At 38.1% G+C, this 25250-nt stretch overlaps 2 protein-coding genes across 2 annotated transcripts in view; one reads left to right on the forward strand and one right to left on the reverse strand.

Moving 5' to 3' along the window:
• The window catches only part of TRPM3 (transient receptor potential cation channel subfamily M member 3), a 1017461-nt gene extending 998493 nt beyond the window's left edge, over window positions 1–18968 (reverse strand). Inside the window, exon 1 of the mRNA XM_050760895.1 lies at window positions 18625–18968. Coding sequence (XP_050616852.1) covers window positions 18625–18648 — 24 coding nt within the window. The 5' untranslated portion in view covers window positions 18649–18968. The remainder of the gene's footprint in view (window positions 1–18624) is intronic.
• Window positions 1–25250, forward strand: part of C15H9orf85 (chromosome 15 C9orf85 homolog) — an 867064-nt gene that overhangs the window by 408459 nt on the left and 433355 nt on the right. The window lies entirely within an intron of this gene.

Genomic DNA, 25250 nt, shown 5'->3' on the forward strand with positions numbered 1-25250 from the left:
TTCAATCTAAAAGTTAAAATTATAGAAAAAATTGCTAAAATAATTGGAAAAAGTCATGTACCACTTATGTATGTTTATGTTAACATTTTTCAGTAGTAATATGTTTAAAAGTTGCTACAGTTATAATTTAAAATGCACATGGGCTTAAAAACTTTTTTTTTTCAATCCTAGAGCTGAAGATTTCACTCATTTGATTTAAGGAAAGTGTAATATCTGTCACGTAACCCAATTTGTAACACTGGTTCTCCTTGCCAAGCTCCTCAGACAAATCAGATTTCTTTTCCATCCCAAAAAGTCTGCTTTCATTTTTCGTTTTAAATAAATATATTAACACACATCCCTGTGACAATCATCTCACCTCAGAATTTCAATTCTAAGTTAGAAAGGGAGAGGGAGAAGCCATAGGACCTTACCAGTTTATTGCATGGTTGACGTGAGGTGCAGTCCCTTCACTATTTCCTACTGAAATCTTTTTTGCTTTGCTCTTACTACTTATTCCTTAAGGAGGCTTGCATGCTCAATTGTCTCTTTGTTTGGCATCTGGAAGTTTACCTAGCCTAGAGTCATTCACTATAGTAAGATTTAGGCAGGAGAAGATGTTTGCCTTCCTCTTGTAAAATAGGAAAGGGTAAGGTGACCATGCAATGCAGTTTTGTCCAAAGTACTATCAGTTCACACCGACGCCTGGGTATAAGTATTAACAGTGCCCTCATTCACTCTCAAAAGCACTGCAGTTGGATATAAACAATAGGGTAACCCTGGCCAGGCATAGTGGCTCATGTCTGTAATCCCAGCACTTTAGGAGGCCGAGATGTGAGAATTGCTTGAGTTCAAGAGTTTAAGACCAGCCTGGTCAATATAGTGAGCCCACATCTCTATAAAAAATATAATAATAGGCGGGGTGCGGTGGCTCACACCTGTAATCCCAGCACTTTGGGAGGCCGAGGCAGGCAGATCACCTGACGTCAGGAGTTCAAGACCAGCCTGACCAATATGATGAAACCCCGCCTCTACTAAAAATACAAAAATTAGCTGGGCATGGTTACATGTGCCTGTAATCCCGGCTACTCGGAAGGCTGAGACAGGAGAATCGCTTGAACCCAGGAGGTAGAGGTTGCAGTGAGCAGAGATCGCGCCATTGCACTCCAACCTGGGCAACAAGAGTGAAACTCTGTCTCAAAAAATATATATATACATATATATGTATATACATTATATATGTATATACTTTATATATGTGTATATATTTTTACATATGTGTGTGTATATATGTATGTACGTATGTAATAATAGGGTAACCCCAGGGAAAGGCAAGCATAGAGGGGGGAACACATCAATTTTAGGAAAAAGCATGTATGAATTAAGAGTGTGATATCTTTATGTACCCCAGGGTTTGTATGAACACCAATGCGAAGATAGCTGTCTTGGAACATCATTTTATCTGACCAGAACTTTGCTCTGAAATTTTTCTATACAGGGCCTAAAAGTACAGACAAGGCACAAGTATAACCTAAACCAATGCCAAAGCCAATTATTTATTTAGAATCACTAAGAAGGCACCTGAAAAACTTAGTTCTTATCCCCGAGATGAAATCATACCCAGTCTTTTGCCAAAATCCAAGGATGATGGGGTCTTTCAAGACCCTAACATTCATCCAGCAGTGCTAGCTGGTTACTAAATAGGCATTCCCTACACATTTGTTTTTCAACTATTTTTAGGCAGAGTCCGCTGCTAAACCCACACGGATCCACCTCCCTAAAGATCACGGCTAATAGCCAGCACACGATGAAGGATAAGGCCCCTCCCCCTGTGTGGAGAGGACATAGAGCATCCCCAGCATCCCCAAGTACTGGTGCCATAACAGAGGCCAGCAGAAAAGACAGGCTGGGAAGTCTAAGCCAAAGCTGGTATCTCTTGGTCTGGAGTGTCTTCATTTTTGCCACAAAGCAAAATGGTCCCCCAGATGAGATAACGACAATAAAAAGCAACTTCAGACACAGATCAGTTTTACATTACCCCGTAAGTCAGCACAACTTGTACACACATTGCCATGGGCCACATGCTCAGTCTCAGCCCAGAACACCTATCCTGCCCATGACCACAGAGTGACCAACAGATCACGACACATACGCCCTCTCCCCAATCCCCACACACACGTACCGTATAGAGAGGGGCTACAGTGTTGAGGAAAAATAACACATTATTAAGCTGGAATCCCAGGAAACTAGAAATGCATTCTGGCCATCCCAGTTGCTAACTGTGTGTCTTTGGGAGATGGAACCTCACTGACTGCCAGTTTTCATCATCAGGAACATGGACACAGTCGTGCCCACTTCATGGGGTACTGGATGATTTCCACAAAATGGTGTCTAGGCAAGTATTCTGCAGCCCAAGCAGGGAGGCAGAACTCCAAAGAGTTTTCTTAATCATGCATGTAACTTCCTTTTGGCTTCATGGAAAAAAAAAAAAAATGCCCTCCTGCCTTAAATGAGTGGACAGTCTCCAGTCAGTGACCTCTGTGTTAGATGGAATATGGCTCTGTGTTTTGGAACGGCTCTAACTGAAATAAGATAAACTTAAGAACACTGTACCATGGAGTAATTTACAAAAGCCACCCTGAGGACTTTCACTACATGTGCAGATTTAATGACCCTGTGAGAAGTTCCTGGGATACCCCAATCTACCAGCTTGGCTTTGGTAGTGGTGAAAGCTGTGTGGGAGATGCTCTGCTAGAACAATGTGCTATGGTCAAGAAATTTCACATCATAAGAAATATGACACCACAGAGCAGGTTTTTAAAAGTCCCCAGGAACCTTAGAATTTTTGATCCCACGAACATGAAATAGGCACTAGCCATTTGTATTTTTTACAGATGCCCCCTGATATTTCTAACACAAGGCCAATTGCAGATATACTGCTCTAGGGAATGGCAATTTAAAATAGTCGCCCAGAAACAGGGACTTCAGATGGAACTGAAATTGGTTAATGTAAGACAGCAGCACAGAAGAGAGAAAGTCAAGCCACAAACTAGTTCCCACTAAAAGGTCTAAGGTCGGCCGGGCGCGGTGGCTTATGCCTGTAATCCCAGCACTTTGGGAGTCTGAGGCGGGCAGATCACGAGGTCAGGAGATCGAGACCATCCTGGCTAACATGGTGAAACCCCGTCTCTACTAAAAACACAAAAAGTTAGCCGGGCGTGGTGGCGGGCACCTGTAGTCCCAGCTACTAGGGAGACTCTGAGGCAGGAGAATGGCCTGAACCCATGAGGCGGAGGTTGCAGTGAGCCGAGATCGAGCCACTGCACTCCAGCCTGGGCGACAGAGTGAGATTCCATCTCAAAAAAAAAAAAAAAGTCTAAGGTCATGTAACCTAGTCAACCAGGGATGAGATAGTGAAATATTGGGATAGCTGTACACATAGAGCTTCCTCTAACAGCAACTGCACATATCACTCTGGCTTAGTATTGAATACTTTTTAAAACTTCATATATATGCTGACTATACCCATATTTCAAGAACTTTATGGCTTGGGAGAGTAGGTCTCACATGTGCTGGACCCCAGGTATAGTTGTCCAAGTGATGCATTGCACAACTCTAGAGATTGACACACACTTTCTTAATGAGAATGCCCCCCGAGTTATGTGATGCAAAATCTATACCAGCTTACACAAGAACCCTGCATGGAGTGGGAGAGTACCATGAAAAACATGCCTTTCTAGAAAGACAAGAATAGCACTCTTAATTTGTACTTACTTTTATGAAGAATATTTAACACATCATTTTCAAATATTCTTTCAAAGCTATGGAATATCAATAGAATAAAGTAAAAGTTGAAAATGTCTCCAACAATGTACCTGCTTTATTTGGATAATGAACCAAAATAAAATTTAGAATCAGAGTTACTTAGTTAAAGATTGCGTTAGTTACACAAAGGTGTCTAGATATCTATCAAATAGGAGAGCTAGAGATACAAGAATCTGTAGTCATGTCTGGCATATAGTAGATGCTTGATTTATTCATTCAGATGCTTATAGTCTCAATAATTGATTTTTGAGCATATACTTTGTACTCCTGGCTTTCCTCCCCAATACATATTGGCTCCTCATCCCTGCTATGAAACACACAAAGAATACCTGTAGCCTTGACTCAAACCCATAGACCTCTTTCCTTTTCTGTTCGCAGCTTTATGAGCAGCCTTCCCATCCACCCAAGTTTCATGGGCAAGACCCCAAATAGGGCGCTATGGAAAGAGACTTGAGGCATAACACAAATAAAGATAGCCTCCAAATAAGAAATGTTAGCTACATTATAAACCACACAGGTGCAGCCATGAGAAGCAGAAGCTATGAAATTTTAGGGAGTTGATTCTTCACACTTATTTGCAAGACTTCATTGTAATATTATAGCACCTTCTTCCATCTGCTCTTAGCATCGTAGTGTGAAAGCTTACAGAACCACAAGGAGTAGTCCCTAACAATAATCAAAGCTGTATCTGAGCTCTAAGAAAAAGGCCATGGTAACTGATTTTGCATTAAAAGTAGTAATAAGTGAAAATTGTCTGCTGATAATTCTTAGCAGACTCTCTGATTTTGTGCATGCATTTATACAATTATACTGAATATCAATGAAAAATGTAGTTTACATGAAAATACTATTATGCCTTTTAAATGTTAAAGTGGTGATTCTACTTGGGATTAAATAAATATTTCAAAACTTTGTATTTCAAAATGTCTTTAACTCAACATAGCTTATTAATTGAACTACTAAAGCTTGATTCCATGAGATTTCTTCAATATTAGGAAATCGATTGCATTTTGAAATCGGAAAAGAACAGTCTGTCATCAACATTTGGAACACAACTAGCATACAGAGAGCAGTGTAAAGACAGGCATATATGTAAGATTGAGGTTGGGGACAATGAAAGGAAGACAGGGAATGACCAAGAAATAGAAGGCAGAATTCCTGACAAAAAAATGCATGAAATCTAGCTGTGGACTCAGAACACAAAGTCATGAAGGAAAACACATTCATAATACAACCAAATCTACAGTGCTTATTATTCATGTTATACACAAGGGAGGTATAGATCACGGGCATGAACAGTAACAATGGGCAGCATCAGGTAGTGTTTGCATATGGTGACTGACATCATCTTAATCCCTAGTACAGGGATGAGGAAACCAAAGCTTAGAAAGTCAAGTATTGATATGTTAACAGTTGAGTTTGAATCTTACCAAGTCTGCCTGACTTCACAGCCTATGCCCAGTCCACTAGACAATACTACCTACTCAGAGGCAAGCAAATTTTAACCATGTATCAAAAGAATTAAGAAACATGATAAGCCAACAGGAGGCAGAAGAATGAACATAACGTGGAAGGATTGACTTACCTGTTATGATAGCTCAATGTATACATTTTTGGAGGTAAGAAGGAAGTAGCAGCTCACTGACTGGACTTGTTGCTACTAACACCCAGAACACACCATGTGAGTAACAGTAACTGTAGACCTGCCTATCACATACAAGTCTGGGTTGAACCTCCCACAAAGTCTGTTCATGGCCTTACTCAGCATAATACCCATGTCCTTGCCTATACACTTGGAATCACTTGGAAAGCTTTTAAAAACTATAAATGCCTGACCAAAACATCTAAGAATTCTCAGTAAATCCATCTGGGGTGGGTCCCAGGTGCTGATAGGATTTTTTAAAATTGCTCAGATGATTCTAATATATATCCAGGGCTGAGACACACTGTACCCTAACATATTGTTTTTCAAAGCATGCTTCAAAACACTGGTGGTATTCACAAGAACAGATGAAACAGCTTTCAACCTAAACAATGTTTTTCTAACTTTCAAAGAAAAACAATGGGTTAATGTTCAAAATATGTACTAAGTCAATCTCCTAACAATTTTTTCAACCTTCCATTGCTGTTATCACTTAATTATAAGATAATCTAGTATGAGATAATGTGTGATTGCATTCTAAATATATATTTCATAATTTCAAATTTGTTTTATCATTACTATGCTGTGCCATAAAGAACTCCCTAATGTTCAGGTTCTCAGCTATCTAAACAAGTTTGGAAATCATGGTTGCAGTGTCTCCAGGCAGCACCTGGTAGAGTGTACTTTTTCTGTGAAGAGGTGAAATTGTGGGACTGGAGAGAGGGATTGGTTTTATGTGAAACACAAATAGGAAGGTCCCACAGTTAGACTGGCATACCTTATTAGTCTCAAATGATCTCTAATAACATATCAAAAGTTCAGGATGGCAGTTGGTTGCTCATCCCTCAAAAGACATTTTTCTACAAGATGCTTCACTAGTTCATTCAATCCATCAAATACTGTCAGCTCTTCCATAAGGAATTCTCATATGGGGCGAGTCAGAAAGACAATTGGATTGTGTTATTTTATGGCTTGATTGCTAAAATACTTGAAGATTTATGTGTAGAACCACCCTTAAAGGGATATATTTTGTTCTTGCTCTTACTATCTTAAAGTCAATTATAATTAATTCAGTTTCAGTAAGCATAATGCCAAAGCAATGTAGCTTAGATTGTGAAGGTACATCTAGCTGATTAGAAATTTTATTCTTAATGCTAAAAATAATTTACATGAGAAAAGCACACTAAAAGCAGAAATAGCCATCAAAGCCAAGCAAAGAAATAGAGAATAATCACAAAGCTACACATATCTTGCAAATCACCAGACCTTTTTGCCTTAGAAAGTCAGTCTTCTCCTTGTGGTTCTGTGTGATGCATATCATTGATAAATATGGAAATCATTGCTCCAATGATTGACAGAAAGGGATCATCAGTCTTTCCTCTGAAGCTTGGTAAGTGTCACATGCAATGCTTGGACTGTGTTCTACTCAATTAATTTTCAAGAGAGATGTTTTATTTTTTCTTAATGTTCAGTTTTCTATATATAATAAGAAAGATCCCATCAGTAATGAAAGAGATGATGACAATTAAATGGTTATCTTCTAGCTCCTGCTTTCCAGAGGTTTCTACGGTCTTTTTAACCATATACCTTGTACAGTAATTTTTAAAGAAAAGTAACCTTGTGATATCTCCTGTCACTCCTCTACTGTGTTTTTCAAATATTTAACATTTTTTTCTCTTACCCCAACTTCAGCTGAAATTAGACTTGCAATTTTAATATAACAACATTAGGTGGCAAGGCTGTCTGAGTCATATAATTCAAATTACATGGCAAGTGCCCTACCGCAAATGCAAATGACTCTAGTCTGATCTACCTCAGAAAAGTATAGATTTTTCTACTTGTTAAAATGTGAAATTTGAGAAACTAAAACAAAAATATTTATTAAATGAGCATCATGTTTAAAGTTTATGTGAGAAAGCAAACTTTTTTAACTTTAACTTTAAAGAAGTTCAATATAGGCAGGGCGTGGTGGCTCACACCTGTAATCCCAGCACTTTGGGAGGCCAAGGGAGGAAGATCACAAGGTCAGGAGTTCAAGACCAGCCTGACTAACACGGTGAAACCCCTGTCTCTACTAAAAAATACAAAAATTAGCAGGGCATGGTGGCACGTGCCTGTAATCCCAGCTACTCAAGAGGCAGAAAAAATAACTTGCACCTGGGAGGCAGAGGTTGCAGTGAGCCAAGATTACCCCACTGCACTCCAGCCCGGCTGACAGAGTGAGGCTCCATCTGGAAAAATAAATAAATAAATAAAAAAGCAAGAAGAAGTTAAATATGTTTCCCATTAATTCATAAGGTTTAGTTTCATAACTCAACCCAAATTTCCTTAATTTTAAGGGGAAATGCTTTCCCAGGAGGTCTGCCCTAAACTTTTAGTATGATTTAACATCAAATTGGCCTCAAGCTCCTTCCTATTTTCAGCCAGTTTTCTGTTCAATTAGCAATTAAAAGTTTAAACACCTCACCTAGCTTATTCCCTTTAAATGTGAGATCTTATCTTTTTTCTGTTTGTGAACTCTGTTTTTCTAATTATAGAAGAAATGTCCATGAAGGAAATAATTAAATACAACCAACCAGCCAGTTCAATCAATACCACCAGCCTTCCTCAATAGAAAGACACGCAGTATTGTTAGCAGCCATACTCACTGTGTAGCCCATGTATTTTTCAGTATATGTGCTGTCAAAGCAGGCACTATCCCACGTTTTCTTAAATCTCGATCTATTATTTGAAGTACCTCTATGACATCCTTTCCCATTTACAAGAGCTTCACCTCAACACCACTCAACATCATTTCCAAGGCTATTTGCTTAAAGAATCTCTAGAACTTAAACAGAGTATATTGAACAGCATCATTGGAGGCATTGATCAAAGCCCCAATGGGTTTCACTAAATCTATAGAATTTACATACAAAAACAGTTAGAAAACCAAGATATCCAAAACCACACACTAAAGCCAAATTCAACCAAGTGAGAAAATCATCTGAAACACACCTGATTCCCAAATCAATTATCATAAGGATCAACAACAACGACACTATGCTAACATTTCTTGAGCACATATTATCTAAACCAGCTCAAGAGTCCTTAGTTCTGATTAATCTTCTAGAACCTCATCACACAAAGTTGAGAACTCTGTCTTCTTTCTCTTTTAACATGATTTGTGTGTCTAAAATGGCATTTTTCATATAGCATTGTAATTGTAGGGTTATTTGTAGTTAGTTGTGAGCTACTAAATTTAGGATCCCCAAGATCACCAAAATTTGTTTTTATCTGTCCTCCTGGAACTAATTAAACACTGTTACCTTCACGGAGCACTCACTGCTTTATATACATATGTCTTAAATCATATATTTGATTGTACTGATAAATGTATTTTTTAAAAGTACCAACCCTGCAGATTTTGTAGTTTATGCTTCTCCTTCTTGTGATTACTTACCTCATTTTATTTTCTTCAGTATCATATTAAGATGAGGGATGGTATACTTACTTTTTGGATGAATATATAAACTATCCTTTTAGTTCGTGAAGATTCTCTCTGGCCAACAGTTAAATGACCAAAACTTCACTTGAAAATCATTAACACAACACAAGATCAGTCAAGATCTCCCCCACATTGTGGAAACCATTTAGACCTCCTAACTCAACTTTAAAAGCACAATGTGGCCGGACACTGTAGTTCACACCTATAATCCCAACACTTTGAGAGGCTGAGGTGGGACATTTGCCTGAGCACAAGAATTTGAGGCCAGCCAGGGCAACAAAGTGAAACCCCATCTGTACAACAACAACAAAAAAAAAACCAGAAAGAAAAAAAACTTTAAAATTAGCTGGGCATGATGGTGTACGCCTGTGGTCCCGGATATTCAGGACAGCTTGAGCATGGGAGGTAAAACCATTGGAGGTCCAACCATTATGAACCAATGGTTGGTTCAGCCATTATGGAGGTTCATAACCTCCATTATGAACCAATGGAGGTTCAACCATTATGGAAAACAGTATGGCTATTTCTCAAGGATCTAGAACTAGAAGTACCATATGACCCTGCCATCCCATTACTGGGTATATACCCAAAGGATTATAAATCATGCTGCTATAAAGACACATGCACACGTATGTTTATTGCGGCACTATTCACAATAGCAAAGACTTGGAATCAACCCAAATGTCTATCAGTGACAGACTGGATTAAGAAAATGTGGCACATATACACCAATACACCATGGAATACTATGCAGCCATAAAAAAGGATGAGTTTGTGTCCTTTGCAGGGACGTGGATGCAGCTGGAAACCATCATTCTCAGCAAACTATCGCAAGAACAGAAAACCAAACACCACATGTTCTCACTCATAGTTGGGAACTGAACAATGAGATCACTTGGACTTGGGAAGGGGAATATCACACACCGGGGCCTGTCACAGGGAGGAGGGAGGGGGGAGGGATTGCATTGGGAGTTATACCTGATGTAAATGACAAGTTGATGGGTGCTGACGAGTTGATGGGTGCAGCACACCAACATGGCACAAGTGTACATATATAACAAACCTGCACGTTATGCACATGTACCCTAGAACTTAAAGTATAATAAAAAAAAAAAAAAAAGCTGCAGTCAGCCATGCTCATGCATCTGCCTTACCGACTATGACTGAGCAAGACGCTGTTTCAAAAATAAATAAATAAATAAAAGCACAGTGTTTTAAATTGTCATTGCTAATCGTGATAATAATGACAGTGATTGACAATACTTGAAGAACTGACCTCTTATTTTTGAAACTGAGGAAATATCCTGAAGATTGTTTTCCTCCACAACTATCATGCCTATAATAATCATTTAGGGGTATTAAACAAGTTATACTACACGTCAGCTCTGCTTGAGCCTGTGGTAGCATTAAGCAAACTAGATTTCTAGACAATCCACATTGAGCCATCCAGGTTAATTTCTTCCACATGAAAACTTTTGTCAAAATTATTTGTTTGTAAGAGAGTAAAGAATGGGAGGAAGGTATGTTTCACTTCCTTTCATAGCATCTGAAACAGGAAGCGATGACTCCTGAAACACCTAAAACCTAAAGGACTCTTAAAGTTTACCTAATACTTAAATGACCATTGAAGTTTACCTGACCAGGCACAGTGGTTCATGCCCATAATCTCAGCACTTTGGGAGGATGAGTCAAATGGATCACATGAGCTCAGGAGTTTGTGACCAGCCTGTGCAACATGCTGAAGCCCCATCCCTACAAAAAATATAAAAATTAGCCAGGCATGGTGGCGCATGCCTGTAGTCCCAGCTACTCGGGTGGGAGGTGGAAGGATCACTTGAACCCAGCAGGTGGAGGTTGCAGTGAGCCCAGATCGTACCACTGCACTTCAGCCTAGGTGACAAAGAGTGTGATTCTGTCTAAAAATAAACAAAAAAAAGTTTACCTGTTAATGTCTATTGTAAAGGCAGATCCCAGGGTCCCACCTCCAGCAATTATGATTTTGCTCCTACTTTGATAGACAATGGAAGAGACTGCAAAATGAAATTTGAGCAGGAGGAAGCCTACATAAATCACAAATTAAAATCAGCCCAAATGGCCACTTTACAAAAAAAACAAAAAAACAAAAAAAAAACAAAACAAAGGTGAAAGTCTGTTCCAATCTTATATTCAATTTTAAAGTTTTTTATTTGGCCTAAATTCTGTAAGAGGGACAGTCATGACTGACAGTGAAAAATGAAAGGTTGGCATGGAGAAACCAGGAACCATAGTTTGATAGATTATGCTACACTTATCCAAAATTTTTGCTGTAAATTAATAATTTCAAAGGCTTTTTTTCTTCAAACCCCACCAGATCAAATGGCACCCAGAAAATAGTTTACCTGTGGCCTGTTAGCTTCTCTACAACAGTAATAATCCCCACATTTGCCACATTTTCAATTTAGAACTGGCAAGATCTTCTAATGCTTACAGAGAAAAGTTTTGCTAGTGAATCATAACACACACCTACTGTAACCAAAGAGGCTAACAGAAATGGAATTAATCAACAAATACAGAGAATGATAAAATAAATAGCCATCTCCTTAAAATTTCCAACTCAAATCTGTACATAATCTGGGGTTTTACGCAATTCAAATCCTTTCAACTCTGCAAGTTGGGACGTTTTCTCTAGGACTTTGGAGGCTTACTTAAAAGAAAAAGATATCTTTGGCTTGTGTTTTATTTTCCTGTACTAAAACCAAACTACACTGTTATTGTAGCAACTGTATTCAGATTGAAACAATTTAAAACAGTTCCTATTCTATTAGCTTCCTGAATCATCATCACTTGCAAATCTCTGTTCTTTGGATAGCTACGCATCTGCAAATTTTCCTTTCAAAGGGATGCTTCTGGACTTCAAGGTAAAGAAACAGCACACCTGGACTCATATGTGTGTAAGGAGTGAATACAGCAATCAAAACAATCGTGTGATAGTGCCCAAGCTGCAAAGATCCCTAGCTTTTCCACACTTACTCCAGGCCACTGCCAACAAATTGTTCTCCAACTGAGAATAGCTTAAAACAATTAAACCAGCTACTCACACCAGGCTTAAATAGTTATGGTATTTAGCCAAAGATACTCATCCTATTTGCTAGATTTGTATGATTTTAACGTCATATAAAAGTCCTAATTAAGAGCAAAGCCTCTATGGTAGTAGCCATGCCCTAAAAATTTGAAACAGGCTTATATTATTTATTTTGTTTTAGCGATTACGGAATTTTTAGTAGGAAGGATTTCATGGCAAGCTGCAGAACACCTGTTGTAAATTGCCTGTGGTTTATTAGCGTGCACCTTTTAAACATATTATTTAGTAACTCCCATAAATTCTCATCTTGTATGTGAGTGCGAATTTGTCCCATGAGCCGATCTGAGGCAAGGAGCACATCTCCTAGTCCACACTCAACGCAATTAATGTTGTACATTTTGGATGACAGGTTTAACGTGAAATCGATTTCCCAAACAAGGTTTTGTTCCTCAAACACCGAATGCCCCTGATTATTATGAATTCCTTTGTTTTCTTCTAAATTTTAAGGGAGAGTTTAAGGACTTTTAAAACAAAAATTTCCAAGGGACTATTTTAATCTAAAGAGAAGCTTCAAATTAATACAAAATCAAAGAGCAGTTAGCTGGGCGTGGTGGTGCATGCCTATAATCCTAGCTACTCGGGAGGCTGAGGCAGGAGAATCACTTGAGCCTAGGAGGCGGTGGTCACAGTGAGCCAAGATCGCACCACTGCACTCCAGCCTGGGAGACAGAGTGAGACTCCATCAAAAAAAAAAAAAAAAAAAAAAAAAAAAAAAAAGGAGTAAAACCCTAGGTTTTCAAGATATGTTTCACATAATTAAATACAGAAGAAATTACCTTTATATTTACCAACAGCAAAACCAAAATTGCATTAGATAGGGTGTAGAATCTTAGTAAGCAGTTAATTCCTTAGTTGTAAGTCTTTTTTTTTTTTTTTTTTTTTTTTTTTTTTTTTTTTGAGACGGAGTCTCGCTCTGTCGCCCAGGCTGGAGTGCAGTGGCCAGATCTCAGCTCACTGCAAGCTCCGCCTCCCGGGTTCACGCCATTCTCCTGCCTCAGCCTCCCGAGTAGTTGGGACTACAGGCGCCCGCCACTGCACCCGGCTAGTTTTCTGTATTTTTTAGTAGAGACGGGGTTTCACCGTGTTAGCCAGGATGGTCTCGATCTCCTGACCTCGTGATGCGCCCGTCTCGGCCTCCCAAAGTGCTGGGATTACAGGCTTGAGCCACCGCGCCCGGCCTAGTTGTAAGTCTTAAGAACCAGTTATTGAACCAAGAGTACCAAGATAAACTTAGACAATTTGCAAAAGCCCAATGTGTGTGCATCTTTACTGACCTAAGTTTTGAAAGTTACTTACTTTCAAAAATATCCTCCCCCTCAAATTTATTTTTATTTATAGACTCTAAAAGTCATTTCAAATACTATATGTTTCTACTTTATAGGCTCTCAAGCAAGTAATCTAATAACTTTCAGAAATTACCACGTGATTAATTTCCCTGATTCAATATTTTTAAATTTCCCAACAACTTGTGTAAACAGTTAATGTGTTTGTTTTATTAATTTCTATATAATTGCTCCATTACAGATACCTTTTCACAGTTATCTTTTAAACAAAGCTTTTGTATTCTTTGACCTTTTAAAACATGCGCATACACACATACAAAAGCATGCAGAAATTTTTATGCACTATGAGAAAATATTGGGTGTGTGATAAAATACTTCCTAGAGTCATAGTTACCCATAATATGACTTTTCATGTGCCTTTTCCTGATCCTTTTTTTAAAAATATAATAGATGAAGTCACCAATGACAAGTAGAAAACAGAGCTACACAGAAAAGCCTTTAAAACTGAAATTTTATTTCAAACAACTAGGAAAGGCATAATGATGTAGAGAATGCCTTCAGCCCATCTTCCGATGACTTAAAACCTGCTGATGCCTCAAAGAAATATTTAGAACAATATTGTGCTTGGAGGGGGTTTTATTTTATTTTTCATTTTGTACTGCATTCATCTGGAACAAATCTCCCTGGGTGTGTTACATCTTAAAAACACAATTAAAAACATTAATCGGATCTGGCCCACCAGATCACATAACCTTGATTGCCCGGCACACTATGACATTCTCTCACCAGAGCAAGAGGGAAATGATTGAGATTAAGAGTTGTTTCAGGTGTAGCTTCTGGTGCCACTACTCCAGGAAGGGAGAAAATCTGGTTGACCAAGCAATCCTGTTCTCCTCGCCACCATACTTAGCCAACTTGTGCATGACAAGCCAAAATATGGCGGTCACCGAGACGAGACTTCAAAAGGAACATAGAACTGTTGGCATCTCTTATCAGACACCCTCACAAATTTGGAAAAAGTAACAGAGAGGCAGGAAAGATTTCAATTACATTGTTAGTGCACAAATAAATATAAAACTTATTTTTGTTATTTTTATTTTCTTACCTAAGGATAACCTTTACATTTCTGATTATAAAAATATTATGTGCAGATTATTTTTTAAATACAAAAGTAAAATCAAAATTACTCATGATCCCACAATTATACTATCCAGAGAATGGCCAGATTGTCTTCCCTCCAGTATTCTTAAAATGTGTGTTATTTCGTGGAATTGTACTCGATCTCAATAAGAAGAGTTTAGCCAGGTGTTTGCCAACAGACAAGGAGGTATTAAGAATTTCTCTTGGCCTCACTCTTGGTCCAGTTGGGGGCTAGACACATCCCCTTCTCAGATCTGCTGCTGGGAGGTAGACTGATTTGCACAGCCCTGGCACCAATTTCTAGGGTCTAGCAGTATTCCCCCCTGCCCCCCACCCCATGGTTCTGCTGGCCTTGGTGAGTATTACTTGCACATACATGGTCTGAGTTTCCTGTGCCCTAAAAGACAAGGAGCTTTGTATGAGGCACGCACACAAACACACATACACACACAAATTTCAAAAAGGAGATTCTTTTTGGAAGAGCCGCATGGGCCCTGTTTGTTTGAGGCAGATCACAAACTGGACAGCCCTAACTCAGGTAGCCCTGGCTGAAGAAACAGAATACATTAAATCCCTTAATCCCATATGCACTGCTCTTAAATTCTTCTGTCTCTATGCCTGACTGCAGAGCCTACAAAGGTGCGTGGGGCACTATCAGCTTTGTTTATCTTCCATCCTCTTTCCCTGCAATTGTCTTCTATCTCTGATGGTTTTAGAAAGAGAAATGCTAATATCTAGGAGAAGCAGGTAGAGAAAGTACTTTGGCTTCCTCAAAAGCGGCACCAGGTTAAGGGGTGAAGATTCAGTTCCTTTTTTTATATAGACTGTGAGGTTGTAAATTAGGAGTTAATAACAAGAAAGGTACAAAGTATATTTTTTTTCTATTTTCTGATCACACTGAAACTTAAATCACTGCTATGTTCTAGTCCAGGGAAATTTCTCCTAGATACTGGCAATAGTTCAACTATCAGTGTTGGTCTTTGAAAGTATTATAAATTCATTTTTTAAAACACATTCCTAGGAGTTTAGTGGAAAGTGTGGAACTGTTGAGTTAAGGACTGCTAGCCAGATGCTATTTTAAGCTAGTAGCTGATAATTAGTTTTTAAAAATCCATTGCCCCCTACTAATTTCATAATCCATCTGAAACCACAGTCCTCAGTTGACACTACTACTGTTACATTAGAGGTAGTAGTAGTAGTATCAAAAGTACTTTGAGAATTTTAATAAAGCCAAATATCCTATTTGCTTGCAAATATACTAGTATAATGGTACTCTTTGGGGAGAAAAATGTTTGAAATGATTTTGAAAGGAAAATCTTTACAAGGTGTTCCCTTGGTGTATTAATGGCTTATCAAGTCTTTTTAAATGAATCTTGTAGAACTCAGTCAACATTAGCCATAATAAAAGATGTTTGCAATGCTTATCAAATTAAAATGAAGGAGTATAAATCACTTTAAGAGTCTCTCTTATCCATTTCCATAATGAAGTATTCCATTTTGGGGAATTGAAAATATCCAGACTTGGAGAATATAAAAGAGCCAGTGTTTTGAATATCTAAAACACATTGTACCAAGAAATTGGGTTGTATCCTCTTAATAGAAAATGAACTTTTAAATATCAACAAAGGAATTTTTTAAGTTATGGTTTATCTGGACACAAAAAGGGGAAAAATAGACACCACGTGAGAATGGAGGGTAGGAAGAGGGCGAGAGTCAAAAAAACACCTAGTGGGTACTATGCTCACTACCTGGGTGATGAAATCATTTGTACATCAAACCCCAGTGACACACAATTTACCCATGTAACAAACCTGCACATATACCCCCGAATTTAAACGTTGAAAAAGAAAAACTAAATGAATAAAATGAAATTATGGTTTATCCACTTTGTAGAATATTATACAGTTACTAAAAATAGCCCAGAATGCTTTAAAGTAGTTAATGTTTTATGGGGGGAAAAAGCAGAATAGAGTTTGCATACAGTATGATTCCAATTTTAAAAATATATATGTATTTTATACTAGCAAATATACCATGATATTTAATAGTTGTTTGTGCCTGTTGAGACTGGGTGGTTTTTATAAACATTTCTGTACTTTTCTGTATCTTCTCGTTTCTCTACAATAAACACATTTCATGTTTAAGATTGTTTTTCAAATGTCACATGTATTAATATTTTGCTTTGAATTTAAAAGCAACTACCTGATAAAGTTTTCAACTCTTATGCCCATGTTCCTTGTGAAAAATAAACCTCAGTCAAATGTCCAGTGAAATTTATTTTTAAATATTAGAAGCTCTATTTTAGAAACTGAATGGCTTTATTCTAAAATATATCAATTAGAAAATAAAAACTTTAATTATGCCAAATTAATAGAAATGGAGGAATTTAGTACGCAAGGTAGAGGACGGACAATCATACTCCTTTCCAACAGTCAAAACATATTCCAATGACCAAATGAAAGTGTTTGTAAATAAATCGTCATATTTGAGGGGAAACAAAAATGACTTTTTTGGTGAATGACTATAAACTTTTTAAAGTTTTATTTCCAGAGATTCTATACACATCATTTAAAAACTAGATAGATACAAGTAATCAGTTGCCTTCCACTTGAGAACAAACCAATGCCACATCTCAGTAATTTGACAAGACAGGGTACCCAACCCGCACCTCATTTGGAATTCTTCTGGTAAGCTGCCTGGTATGAAGCTGAAATAAAAACCTACCTTTGGGGGATCCTGTCCTCAAACCTACCTTTTATGGAGCTAACATCCCAGAGGCTAAGAAAATGAAAATCAGGTCAACAGAAGAACAAATATGACAAGGAAGGTTAAGATTTATTAGAGAAAGAGACCAATGTCCATAGTCAGCTGCAATTTAGAATTATGATGATGACAGTCACGAGTGTTTGATGTTTAACCTTTATACATTTTTAATTCAAGAGCCTCTTCCACACTCAGTTTCTCTTTCCCCCTCCTAAGCCCCTTAAATGCTGTCAAAATAAGATTCAAACTTGACTAAATAACTAAGTATTAAACAGTTCTCAAAGTTATGGATTAAAACAATCCCAGATGGAAAATAATTTTTTAGATACATTATTGTAGCCAGGAAAAAACAAATAGTTAATTGAAAGCAACTAATTGAGCCTGAAGAACAAATGGGGGAAAAAAAAATCTCAGAATAACCGAAATAGATTTTATCACAAATACAAAAATTATAAACAACAATACAACAAAAATATATTAGTGAGCACATTTGCTTTAGTTCTATTTATATAGCATTTAAAATTTTTCTGCTACTAAGTAGAGGAGTGAAATGGATCTAGAAGTCGTTTAAAACATGTTCAAAGTAAAGAAAATGACTTTAAAGTACATACCATTTACATACTAGCCTATTAACCAATTCTGACCAAAGTAAAACTGAAATTGTGACTTTAAATATATGTTTAAGATTTTTATGTTCAGATAATTATAATATTCAAATACTATTTTTTCTATTGTAACCCACAATGAAAATTAATTTTACATTATTTTAAAAGTAAAATGCTAAGAAAATTAACAACAGCTAAGGCACCAATACAAAATAATACACATTTTGTTTGCCCCAATTATTTGAAGTGTAAGCTATTTAAAATATTGCAATGTACACTGAAAATAATATGCCAGTTATTTTACCTACATAATGCCTTGATATTTTTAAGAGACAACCTCAAACTTGGGAGTTAAGATTCAATTTCATTTTACTCAAAGTACTGAAATTATTGAATGCTTCAGAATATATTTCTCTCTAATAGACAATTCACAGGCAATAGTTATAGTAACTTATTTCTCTATTAAAGAAATGTTTTTCTACTTTGCACTTGAGTCCAATCACCCAAAACACAACCTCTGAGCTCACTACACTATCACATTCTCCACAGAAATCTGCAATGAACACACAATGAGCTTTACAAAGAACTTTTCACAACTCAGACAAGTTTAATACACCTAATCCTCTTCTGTAACTTCCTTCTAAAGTTTGCTAACAAATCTCCACCAAGGATCAAACCAGCAAGAAGAACACTTTGGTGTCTTGAATTTAAAAGGCTCCTTTGATCTCCTACACAACTTAGCAGCTGCATTTCTGTACACTTAAAAGAAACACGAAACTCACCAGATTTGTTTGTTTGTTTTTCATTTGGGCAACCTTCAAACAGATGAACTATAATGACTCCAGCTGTCTCCTCATTTCATTCTGCCAAACCCGGGAGGTGCGACAGGTGCGGGGAAAGCTGCAGCCGGCCACGTCGCTCTGCAGGATTGAGGAGGAGGGATCTCACTCCAAGGGCAGTGGGAGAGCCTGGGCAGGGGAGGCTGCCACAGGTTGCAGTGGTTGGCTTTGGCAGCCCGTCTTCTAGCTTTGCTTCCAGTCGGTGGTGAGTTTGCAAATGATAGCTAACCCCTGTGCTCCAAGGACTGACTCCTAGAGTAAGCGCCAGTGCCTGTGTCAACGGTGGAGCTAAATCAATGCAAGGGGGGGAAATTAAATTAATCAAGAATCCTCCATCCGGTCACACCAACTGCCACCAAAAGCAAAGGAAATCACTTCTTGGTTTCCTCAGGATTTCATTGATTTTCCTAACTGGATAATAATTACCCCAACCCTTACCTTATACTGTCTGTGTAGTGCATTGATTATTAATACTTGCAGAAAACGTTTCCTGACCCAGGTCCTATTTATAGCCAAAGTCTCCTTTGTTGACAGCGCCTTGTGGGATCAGGAGGGAATATACCATTTACCCTGCACAGCATGGAGCTTTGCCTCACCGAGGCTCATTACTTGCACTAACTATGAAATATGATGGTTCATAATAATGACAAAACACAATAAAACAGCTGGTGACTTCTTCATTGTTCACTTTACTTGTTTATGCATAAGAAAGTGCACACCGTTAAGGTGAATCAGCTGAACCCCCGGCATCCTGATGGTGATGAGAAGGTGCTGCCTTCTGACGTAAAAATCTCACCTTGGGAGTGTGCTCAGTTCTCGCCAGAGATGCCAAGAGTTTGCTCCATTTTCCTCCATTATGTAATGCTCCAGAAATAGGGGCAGGAATCCCATCTAACTCGCCTTTCACATTCCTAAGAAAGTAAAATTCCCATCTTCTTTTTTGAAACAGAGTTTCACTCTATCTTGCCCAGGTTGGAGTGCAATGGCACAATCTTGGCTCACTGCAGCCTCTGCCTCCCAGCTTCAAGCAAAGTGATTGTCCTGCCTCAGCCTCCTGAGTAGCTGGGATTACAGGCACCCACCACCATGCCAGGCTAATTTTTGTATTTTCAGTAGAGACAGGGTTTCACCATGTTGGGCAGGTTGGTCTTGAACTCCTGACCTCAGGTGATCCACCCTCCTCTGCCTCCCAAACTGCTGGGGATTACAGGCATGAGCCACCGCACCTGGCCAGATCACCATACAATTTTTCTTAAGCACCTTCTGAACTGATCCTTAGACCTCTTCCTGCCTTCTTAAATCAAAATCCAAGAATGCTGATTTTAATGAACTATTTTTAACTTGGAGTGTTGGGAGAATGATGACAAAAAATCAAGAGTAGACCAGACTAAAGCATATGGCAATAATATGCAGTATATTTGGTATGGCTAACAATCCTATAGCAATTCATTTCAACATTAGTCAAATGATTGTAGTAGCAAGACCATAAAGAGATCTTAAAAAGGCCCACATTTCCCATACCAGGTCACCAAAGCTCCCAAAGGCTGAGGGACTTGCTTGATGCTCCATAGCAAGTCACTGGGACAAAAGGGGTGAGCCTATGTCTCCTATGTTCCAGAACTGTGTTCTTCCTATGACCTCATGCTTTGTGCTTACTAAATATTATGCTTCTTTTATAATAATTTAGTGGCTTAAAAGATAGGTGGCTTATCTCATAGTTTCCATGGGTCAGGAGTCCAGGCATGGCCTACCTGGATCGCCTGCTCAGAGTCTCACAAGGCTGCAATCAAGGTGTTGGTCAGACAGCATTCCTTTTTGGAGCTCAAGGTCTTCTCCAAAACCCGTGTGGCTGTTGGCAGAATTTAGATCCTTGAGATTGTACGACTGATGTCATTTTTCTTGCTGGCTGCCAGCAGGTAACATTCTCAGTTGCTAGAGGCTACGCACATATCCTTGCTGTATGATCCCCTCACTACGTGGCAGCTTATTTCCTGTAGAACAACGGAGAGTCTCTCTCTCCAGTCTGCTAAAAAAGAAAAAAGAAAAAAAAATGGCTTATATATCATAATTGTGTCATGGGTGTGACTATCCCATCACCTTTACCATATTCCAATGACTAGAAGCAAGTCCGAATTTTTGCCTGGATTCAAGGGAATGGGATTATACAAGGCCATCACTCATTGGAGGTCATCTTATAATTGTCTACCACAAATATTATTTAAGAAAACAAAAAAGCACAGACATATATGTGCAATAGTCCTACCACTTCTTAAAAGCCAAAGCTAAAAGGCTAGTTGTGTCAATTATTTCTGTTCAGCGGTTGCACCTTATATTTTGGTTCTTTTTCTGTTTTTGTTTGTTTTCATTATAGTAGCCTTCTTACTCATGTAGGGCCCTTCTATTCATTCTGGGTTGTTGTCGTTGTTGTTGTTGTTGTTAGCACTCAGGTCAAGAAAACCCTGGCCATGGTCTAGCTTAAGGATCAGGCTATTTTGCTTGAAACAGAAGGGACAAGTCTTTTTTTGATGCCATGCTGAGGAACCCAAATGCTTTCACAAATGGGTAGGATTTAGCCACGCGGAGAGGAGAGGGCATCGGAGATGGAAAAAAATGGCAAATAAATGAAAATTTCGCTGTGTGACCTGAGCAGCTTTATGCCCATCCATGCTCATCCATGGGTGAGTGTTGGGTTTTAGAAGAAGATAGGAAAACACCTGCTTAGTAGCACTTGTGATATAATTAAAAGAAAAATAAATGAAATTTGAGATCTGAGTTTAGCTTTATGAACTTTGGAAAGTCAATGAAGCCTTTTGATTCCCTCCTTCATATATGTAAATATGGGATTAATAACTTCTCAGGCTGCTGGTGAGAAGTAGAGGAGGAAGTTAATGGCATCTTAGCTATCACTTAGCATAAAGAAAGTACATTTCACTTTGGGACAAAGTCAGAGTCTGGCTTAGGTAATGTTGGCCGTAGCCGCCAGGGTTGGTATATTATTTGATTGAATCAACATCTTTATGGAGTATGGAAGTTATACATATGTAAGGTAGTATCACTTAAGTTCACTTGTTGTGTTATAAATTACAAAGTTAACACAAGCTTCATGTAACAAGTAAAACAACGCATAATGAAAACAAAGATCTCATCCTGTGCTTGCTATACATTCCTACTGCCTAAAGTATATGACATTAAGTCTAGCATATACTTTTCCACACCCTTGCACATATGTGTGTGCATCAATATATACACATATATGTAGAAATGTATATACACACATATAGGTGATTCTTTGTCTTAATAAAGTTAAAATTACACTGCACAAACCACTCTACAAACTGAAACTTGCCAAAATATCATAGGCCATTCACATAGGTTTGTACATATAGAGCTAGATTTATCTTTTCCCCCTAATTTGTGAGTGTGCATATTTGGGGATCGTACATCTGTTTTTTAGTCCAGATATTTTTCACTTGCTTTCCATCCATCAACTTTCCTTTGCCCTCATCCTCATCACCACTACCCCCACCCCCCTGCCCACGTAACCCATGTTAAAACCTAGTATGTATCTCTCTAGTCACATATGCATACCTACACACAGGCACTTCCATGGCAGAGTTGCTATTATTTTATAAAAACTGGATCCTATTATACACATTTCTCCAAATCTTTGAGCAGTCAATAGTATTTCATGGAAATCCCACCAAGCTAAGACTAATGGAGCTCTAATTCATTCCTTTTAATAGATGTATAACTTTCCACGCTATGAATGTGTCATAATCTATTTAACTATCACAATGTGGTAATAACCGTCCTTGTATATATTTCCATTTGTAGTTAACTCTTTATTTCTATGGAATATATTTCTATAAGTGAACTTGCTAGGCCAACAAATATGTGTGTTTACTTTTAATTTTAATAGATATTGCCACCTCTCTTTCTAAATATTGTAACAAACTCTATCATGGGGACATGAATGTACTCTTTTAGGTGTTTGTCCCATAAGACAGGTCTTTACATTGTGTGTCTGTTTAATTTTGCCAGTCTAATGCCAGTAAATTGACATATCATGTCAGCTTTTCATATGTTTATTGAACATATACATTTTTCATATTTCTAGTGACTTGTCCTTTTCTAGTTTTAATTGCCCTATGTATGGGTATGTTTATAAATCCTTTGCCATTTGTATTACCAACACTTTTTCCAAACCCATCACCTGTTTTTTACTTTGTTCATGATATTACATATTATAATTGTTTTTTAACTTTTAATAAATACATCTCTATTTTTCTTCTATATGTTCCGAGTTTCTAGTCCTGATTATAAAGCTCTCTTCTACCCCTATATATTGTCTGGGTTTTCCCGCAATTTTTTATTTGTGTATTTATTTGCATTTCCATCTTTAATCATGGTGCAGAAACATACATAGCTTTAAGCTCTAAGCTCATTCTAGCTTCATATTTATAAACTCATTCCAATTACTAGAGTGAATTCCTAAAGCCATTCAAATATTCGGTGTTGGACTGATTCCTTTTTCCTTCTCACTACTAGCCTCATAGAAATATTACAACTCTGATTAAATCTGATACTTTCTGCTCATTTTAAAGATTATCAACATATTCATTCCTAAAACTCTTTCATTAAACTTAGGTAAAATAGGTGAAATGTAATTCAAAATACTTTATTGTTTCATTGTATTATGGCATAATTATAACTGCTCCCATTTATTTAATGCATAGCAAGATAATTTCTTAAGATGCTAGGGTATGTTTTGATTTTGCTGCAGCAGGCCTTTGCTTAAACACAAGAGGCATTCCGCAGAAAGCAGAAAGTTGCCAACATCAATCTTCCTTACTGGTTTTTGTTTCCAGAGTGTGATCTCCTACAGGAGATAATGTTGAGTTGGCCCAGAGGAGAAGGGAGGGAGTGTTTTTGGGCGGGAGACAGAGACAAGAGAGACATCTGTACGGCTGTAGGTTTAGGGAAGGTTGGAACTGCTCCCTCCTCCCTGCCTCCCACATAGGAAAGCTGGGCTAGAAATTCTGAGGTTCCCAGCATTGGCCAATGAAGTCCCAAAGCTCTGCCTAGCCTAGAGGCAGCACAGGGTCATGTGGAATGACGATAGAGAGAGACACACACATGAACTGTCAAATATGTTAGCAATGAAAGACTTCCATATTCTTTACTCAACTCTAGACACAGGGAAGGAAACCCATGACTGAGGTTGGAGCTTAAATAATTTAACAGAAGGCAGGCTCCAAAGAGATGAATACTGCTTAGGAAACTATAGTGTGGCTTACATATATGCTTCTATTTCTTGAAGTAAAAGTCATGCCAAATATAAATAATGTGTACCGGGCATTATGCTAATATCTTTATATGGATGAAGTTTTATTTAACACTGATTACAGCTTTATGAGTATGGTACTGTTATAATGTCCTTTTTTCTGCATGCTACAGATGAAGAAATTTAAATTAGCTCATCCAACATCACATCACTGGTGAGCGGCTGAACCATGATCACTTTTAATCATTATTCTATACTGCTTCAAGACGACATAAACAAAAGCCCTTTGTCTACTATGAAGCTTTATAGAAAATAAATGCCATGTAAGTTATTGCTGCAAATGGAGTAGGATAATATTTGGGGCTATGAAATTTTCTTCCTTGCCTGCCCTCACCCACCTGTCTTCTTTGAACTTGTTATCCTTTCCACTAGTAAAGCTGAGCCATGAACAGGAGGCTCAGTTCCCTGGAAAAAAGAGAGGGCAGATACCTCCTTTAACAAAGAAGTCATTACTTGGCTTTGAGTTTCAAATAAAATGTTTTTATACCCAGAGGAAAAATTATTCTCCAAAAACCAAAACACTTTTTGACTATTCAGAGCTAAGCACTAAGGTGAAAAAGAGTTATATTTTCAATTGAAAAAAAAAAATTTAAGAAAAGCTTAGACGACTGAGCTCAGAGAGTTTATAAAACGAAGTCATAAAGTATAGAAGAGAGAGAAGGGTTTAGAAGATGCAAGACCAGGGTTAACATGCTATGTAGGTCACTAAGACAGTTTCCAATATCCCATTTCACTGGGTCTTGGCTATGGGGAATATAAAATAATAGGACCCCCAAGGAGGCTTAGTGGAATAACAGAGAAAGTCAGCTGGGCCTGGCTTTCCAGGGAATATCTTGGAAAGAGTGTAAGCTGCCTCAAGGGAGCCTGGCCTTCAGCCTGGCAATGTAAAAACATGGTGCTTACATGATAAAAATAGCACATGTGCATGGACCCACGGGATCCTGAGAGACCTGCACACTCTGAGATGGTGCAGAGAAGGCAGCTCAGGTTTCTTGGTTTCTTGGGCTTTCTTTCTTTTTTTTTTTTTCTTTTTTCTGTTTATGGAGTTTTGCTCTTATTGCCCAGGTTGAAGTGTAATGATGTGATCTCGGCTCACCACAACCTCCACCTCCCAGGTTCAAGTGATTCTCCTGCCTCAGCCTCCCGAGTAGCTGGGATTACGGGCAGACACCACCACGCCTGGCTAATTTTGTATTTTTAGTAGAGATGGGGTTTCTCCATGTTG

This window comes from Macaca thibetana, chromosome 15, assembly GCF_024542745.1.
Source record: "Macaca thibetana thibetana isolate TM-01 chromosome 15, ASM2454274v1, whole genome shotgun sequence".
Taxonomy (NCBI): Eukaryota; Metazoa; Chordata; class Mammalia; order Primates; family Cercopithecidae; genus Macaca; species Macaca thibetana.